The sequence below is a fragment of the Mandrillus leucophaeus genome, unplaced genomic scaffold, assembly GCF_000951045.1.
Source record: "Mandrillus leucophaeus isolate KB7577 unplaced genomic scaffold, Mleu.le_1.0 Scaffold527, whole genome shotgun sequence".
Taxonomy (NCBI): domain Eukaryota; kingdom Metazoa; phylum Chordata; class Mammalia; order Primates; family Cercopithecidae; genus Mandrillus; species Mandrillus leucophaeus.
Genome location: NW_012105664.1, coordinates 315,043 through 321,770, shown reverse-complemented (window position 1 = coordinate 321,770; position 6,728 = coordinate 315,043). Strand labels below are relative to the sequence as shown.

The 6,728-nt window shown below is 36.3% G+C and overlaps 2 protein-coding genes across 5 annotated transcripts in view; one reads left to right on the top strand and one right to left on the bottom strand.

The window, feature by feature from the left end:
* The window catches only part of CENPP (centromere protein P), a 299,356-nt gene that overhangs the window by 215,971 nt on the left and 76,657 nt on the right, over window positions 1-6,728 (bottom strand). The gene's annotated exons all lie outside the window — the stretch shown is intronic.
* The window catches only part of OGN (osteoglycin), a 26,093-nt gene that overhangs the window by 14,559 nt on the left and 4,806 nt on the right, over window positions 1-6,728 (top strand). For all 3 annotated transcript variants that reach the window (XM_011996859.1, XM_011996857.1, XM_011996858.1), the window contains exons 4-5: window positions 2,601-2,759; window positions 5,495-5,697. In XM_011996859.1, the coding sequence (XP_011852249.1) occupies window positions 2,601-2,759; window positions 5,495-5,697 (362 nt within the window). The remainder of the gene's footprint in view (window positions 1-2,600; window positions 2,760-5,494; window positions 5,698-6,728) is intronic.

Genomic DNA, 6,728 nt, shown 5'->3' with positions numbered 1-6,728 from the left:
AAAAAAAAAAAGACAAGTCATCAAAGAAAATATAGGGATGCCAAATAAGGACATGAAAAGATGTTAACACCATTAGTTATCAGAGAATGCAAATTAAAACACAATGAGATACTATAACATGCCCTACATTTCAATTGCTAAAATTAAAAAGACTGACCATACCAAATTTTGGCAAGGATGTGGAGCAGCTGGAACTCTCATATGCTGCTGGTAGGAATGTAAAATGGCACAGTCCTTTGGAAAATAATTTGACACTTTCTTCAAAAGATAAAACATACATTTATAATAAGACCCAGTCATTCCACTCCTTAGGTACTTACCCAAGAGAAATGAAAGCATTAAGTCCACACAAACTTACACATAAATTTCTTTGAAATAGTGAAAACCTGGAAACAACCCAATGTCCATAGGAAATGACCATGTAAATTGTATATACTGAGACAATTGAATACTACTGAGTAATAAAGAAGAATGAACTACTGATACAGATTGAAACTCAAAATAATAATGCAGAGTGAAAGAAGCCAGAAAAGCGAGTAGATACTACATGATTCTTTTACTATAAAATTCTCTTAAATGCAAACTAATGTATACGGACCAAAAGCAGGTCAGTCATTGTTCGAGGATAAGAGTGGGAGGGAGAGATTACCAAAGGGCAGGAGAAAACTTTTTGGAGTGACAGTTATGTTAATTAACTCACTTGCAGTGAAGGTTTCATGGGGGTATACATATGTAAAAATTGTATATTTTGTACAATTTAAATACATGCTATCAATTGTAAGTCAACTAACCACAAAAAGCTATAGCAGGAAAAAAAGCTTGAAAGGGCCCTCACTGCCTAACCTGTGACGATTTGATTATTAAAATAAACATGGATTATGACTCATGGGACACAATTCATGTTGATATGAAAATATCAATTAAAATTTCAAAAAATAGGCTGGGCATGGTGGCTCACACCTGTAATCCTAGCACTTTGGAAGGCTGAGGCAGGTAGATTACCTGAGGTCAGGAGTTCAAAACCAGCCTGGCCAACATGGTGAAACCCAGTCTCTACAAAAAATACAAAAAAATTAGCTGGGCATGGTGGCACATGCCTGTAATCCCAGATACTTGGGAGGCTAAGGCAGAACTGCTTGAACCCAGGAGGCGGAGACTGCAGTGAGCCAAGATCACGCCACTGCACTCCAGCCTGGGTGATGGAGCAAGACTTCGTCTCAGAAAAAAATAAAAAAATTCAAAAAATAAAATCTGGCATGTTTATTTAATATATTTAAAATATATCAAAATAGGTCAGGTGTGGTGGCTCACGTCTGTAATCCTAGCACTTCGGGAGACAGAGGCAGGCAGATCACTTGAGGTAATGTTTGAGACCAGCCTGGCCAACATGGTGAAAACTTGTCTATATTAAAAATTCAAAAAACTAAAAAAAATAGCCATGTGTGGTGGCATACGCCAGTAATCCCAGCTACTCAGGAGCTGAGGCAGAAGAATCTCTTGAACTGGGGAGGTGGAGGTTGCAGTGAGCCAAGATCACACCACTACACTCCAGCCTGAGCAACAGGGCAAGACTCTGTCTCAAAAATATGTAAGTAAATAAATAATAAAATATATCAAAATATATAAAACAAGTTCATATTGATATAAAAAAATAAGAGAGTGTCAACTAACAAACATAGAAGGAATGATGGAATTAGACAATCACTATTTGGTTACTCACAAATGATTCAGGTAAGAATCATCAATGGATGCTAAAACTAGCATATGAAAGTACAATGTCACACTAGACATTTAGATTCTCAAAGTACTTCTCCAGAATTACTTATTAGTTATGAAGTGAAAAAATATTAACTTTACTCAGTGAGCAACAGGGCACACACTACTTGAAACAAGTGACCAAAGATATTATCAGGAATGGGATAAACAGATATCATGTGCTTTCGGACACACAGCACTGAGGATCCATGGTACTCCTGCCAAAAATGAGAAACCTCTGTCAACTGAAAGGCATTCTGCAGAATAAATGCCCTGAAAAATAAAACTAAAGAAAAAAAAAAAGCTCTACACTTTTCAAAAACAGAAAAAGGTATAAAAAACAAAGATTAAGAAATGTTCCAAGAGGCATGACAAGTAAATGTAATAAATGACTTGGGGTGCTAAGGGAGCCAAACAGTGCCTACGATTACTCTAATTTTCAAGTTAATGGTTTCCTTATTTAACTAGTGGTTACTAAAATCTAGCTACTGTCACCAGTCTGAAATATGTTTCTCACACATTAAACTTAATAAATCAAGCTTATGTTTACCTCAACTCCCGCTTTGTAAATTTTTTTGGTTTTCAAATAAGGAAATGTAACTGTCAATCAATTCAACAATTAAGCAATTACCAGTAAAACAAAATAAAAAGAGATTCTCAAACAATATTCTGGTGAATTATCAAGACAACATAAGTAACGAGTTACCATGACTATCTTTCTTATGATTCTGTAAAACATCTCTTCCAATTAGTAATAGCATTCATAATAGCAATAATTTTACTACTAGAGGCGAAATACTTTCAAACTGTTGTTCATATTTTTATGATTTTATTTCCCAATTTAGAAATGCCTACATGTCTGCTGTGTGTTTGTTTAAGTGGCTCTGTATACTGTGAAGAAGTTGACATTGATACTGTACCACCCCTGCCAAAGGAATCAGCCTATCTTTACGCACGATTCAACAAAATTAAAAAGCTGACTGCCAAAGATTTTGCAGACATACGTAAGTTAAACTGAAATATGATTATTAGTATTTAACTCATATAAATACAAGTTTCTATATAGTTGCTGCCTATCACACATAGGTTTGTCACTTGGAGTATATAAATATCAAACATGTTTCACAAAAGTCCATTCATTTGTTGGTGAATCATCTTCCCACCTAGACCCTGTGATCTTTGTTTACTGGTGACCTCACTGTCTATGATGACAGCCCATCTAATGCATGGGCAACTATATCTTCTCAACTCCAATACTTCAAGATCCCTTGCTTCTGACACTGAGCAACACCAGTATAACTGGGATGCTTTTCCAACCACAATGTTTTATTTTCTACCTGCACTAAAAAACCACAGAAACCGCTTTTTCTTACTTTAATGGTTCTTAAACCTGGCTGCATATTAAAAATATCTTGGGAAGTGTTGTTTTTTTTTTTCTTGCCCCACCCCGAGATGGAGTCTTGCTCTGTCACCCAGGCTGGAGTGCAGTGGCGTGATCTTGGCTCACTGCAACCTCTGTCTCCCAGGTTTAAGTGGTTCTCCTGTCTCAGTCTCTCGAGTAGCTGAGGTGCGTGCCACCACACCTGGCTAGTATTTGTATTTTTAGTAGACATGGGGTTTCACCATGTTGGCCAGGCTGGTCTCGAACTCCTGATTTTGTGATCTACCCGCCTAGGCCTCCCAAAGTGCTGGGATTACAGGCATGAGCCACCGTGCCCGGCAGGGAAATATTTTTTAAATACTGATACTAAGTCCTACTTCCCAGGGGTTGTAATTCAGATCTGGGGTAGGGCCCAGGCAACATCATTAAAAACAAACTCCTTGGATGATTCTAATATGGAAATAGTGTTGAGAACAGTGGAATTTAATTCCTTACCAGGTCATTATCAATCTTGAACTTCTAGCAAACCTTAATTCAATTAGAGTGTTGCCATAAGCACACCAGGATGCTCCATTTCTGCAGCACCAAATCCCAGTCCTAGATCACTAATTTCTTGTCAGTTTTCTAGACTCCTAATATCGTCGTCAAGAGTTCTGAAAAAAATCACACCAAGAAATGCATACTGGCCCCACTACACATTTATGAGATTAACCATAACCAGAGTCATGCTGCCGCCGATAGCTCCCGAATGTGGACTGAAGTATAGTTGATCCTCGTTATTTGTGGATTCTGTATTTGTGAATACCCACTTGCTAAAATTTATTTATAATCCCAAAATTAATACACATGGTGCTTTCATGGTCATTCTCAGACACGCTCAGAGGGGCAAAAAATTTGAGTTACTTGACATGCACATTCCCATCTGAGGCTGAACAAAGTAACACTGTCTTCTGTTCCGGTTTTCATACTGTAAATAAATGTTCCGGTTTTCATACTGTAAATAAATGTTCCGGTTTTCATACTGTAAATAAATGTTCCGGTTTTCATACTCTAAATAAATAGACTGTTCACAGTCTATTTAATGACATGTTTTTCACATTTTTGTGCTTTGTGTTTATGATTTTGCTGTTTATTGAGTCTTGTTTTTTTGGGAGGTGTTTTTGTTTGAGACAGGGTCTCGCTCTGTCGCCCAGGCTGGAGTGCAGGGGTGTGATCTCGACTCACTGCAGCCTCTGCCTCCTGGGTTCAAGGGATTCTTGTCCCTCAGCCTCCCGAGTAGCTGAGACTACAGGCATATGCCACCACACCTGGCTAATTTTTTTATTGTACTTTTAATAGAGATGAGGTTGTGCTACGTTTGCCAGGCTGGCCTCGAACTCCTGACCTCAAGTGATCCACCCACCTTGGCCTCCCAAAGTGCTGGGATTACAGGCATAAGCCACTGCACCTGGCCTGATTTTGCTGTTTAACATGACCCAACACATGGTGCTGAAGCGACGTCTAACATCCCCAAGCACAAAAAGGCTGTAACATGCCTACAGGGAAAATATGTTAGATAAGGTTTGTTCAGGCATATTGAGTTACACTGCAATCTTAATGATTCAACAATATATATTAAGCCAAGGGTCCTCAAGCAAAAACACAAAAAGTTATGTACTAATTAGTTGATGGAAATGTGTGACCAGAGGCTCACAGAACATAACCCTGTATTTCTCCTAGGAATAATGGTTCAGTATTTACACATTCAGCACTTGTGGTAATTGTATAGAACACGATTTCTGTGAATAAGAAACAATTGTATTTCTTAATTATCCCAGATATAAGTGATGCACACGCAAGTATACACACACACACACACACACACACACACACACACACACACACTGAATTTCTCTCTCAATCTGTGTCACTTTAACAAATCAGGGAACATCCTTGTCTTTGTTGTTGTTAAGCGATAAGGCATAGAGAGATTGAGATTAAGATTAAGATAACATACTCAGAATCACAATGCAACATGCCAGCAAAAAAATCAAAAAATATTACATGATTCCAATCAAATGTAATGCTTACTTTCCATGATTTGAAATAAGAATTTCTTTCAAACTGCCTGACCATCCCGAGGAATTTGAACAGAGAAAGATGAAAAGACTCGATTAACTTTAAGATCACTTTCAAACCTGAGATTCTAGGACTCCAGTCAGAAAGGGCATCAATTTCAGGCACAAAGAGGTGTTCAGTGATCTACCAGGCACTAAAAATGAAAGATGCTTGAGTGATCTGTTAAACAAATGCTTTTCTTCAGTCCATACAATAAGAATTTTAGTTATTTAGTTGTTTCTTGTATATTTTTCCCTCTAGCTAACTTAAGAAGACTCGATTTTACGGGAAATTTGATAGAAGATATAGAAGACGGTACTTTTTCAAAACTTTCTCTGTTAGAAGAACTTTCACTTGCTGAAAATCAACTACTAAAACTTCCAGTTCTTCCTCCCAAACTCACTTTATTTAATGCAAAATACAACAAAATCAAGAGTAGGGGAATCAAAGCAAATGCATTCAAAGTAAGTATCTTATAGTAAAACTAAGCATAGTATGAGTGACAATATGATAGATAAAAGAGAAACTTTGGTCTAGAATTGTATTTTGATTACACTTAAAAACTATTTTGATTTAATAAATGAAGACATTATTTACATAATAAATAACCATCCTATTAGGCTCATTCAGCCTAGCTTATACCCATATCTCAGCTAAAATATATAACCTTTATTTTATTTCATGGGACTATTTTGTTTCTCATTTTTTCACTTGTTCACACAGCAAATATTTATTTAGACAGACATGGTTGGCCCCCTCATGGCACTTACAGTCTACAAAAGCTCAAAATGGGACATTCCTGTGTTTCCTTTTCCTCACAATGTCAGCAAATTATAAATACCAGAAAAAAATAAAGATCCAAAAGTAAATACTGAATTTAACTTTTAATATTTAAAAACATTAGACTATGAAATTCCATAGGGAGATTTTCCTTTGAATTTCATGATACCATGTAATACAAAATTTTTTATGTAGTAAGAATTAAATACATTTCTTAATTTAACAATTCAAGGAAATATTATGTAGGAAAAAGGTAAGGTAATCTATTTTGGTTTAGGTAGACAATTTGTCTCAAAATGCATGGTCTACAGAAGTAATCACTTTAGCCCAGGATTTCCATAGCTCTGATGTAATCATTCCCCAGATAAAATGATGATCATGCCACTCCTGGTAACAGACATAACCTCATTCAAAAGGCAAGGTTTCTTGTTTCTAAAGGTAACCTCGGAAAGGACCTAAAACTATCAAATATTCATTATCATAAAGTATATGATAATCACACACAAGTAAATTCTGTCAAAAATGTACAATCTGTTAGAAAGTGTAGAAATAGTCCATTTTTTCATTTTTCATTACAATTAAGGTATCTTTTATCAACTTTAAGGGACATTTTAAAGTTACATCAGAGTTCATCTGATGTTTCTTATAAGGAACTCAGAAGTTAAGGGACTCTTAGGGTACTTTTTAAAAGCAGAAACACCTTTTTTTTTTTTTT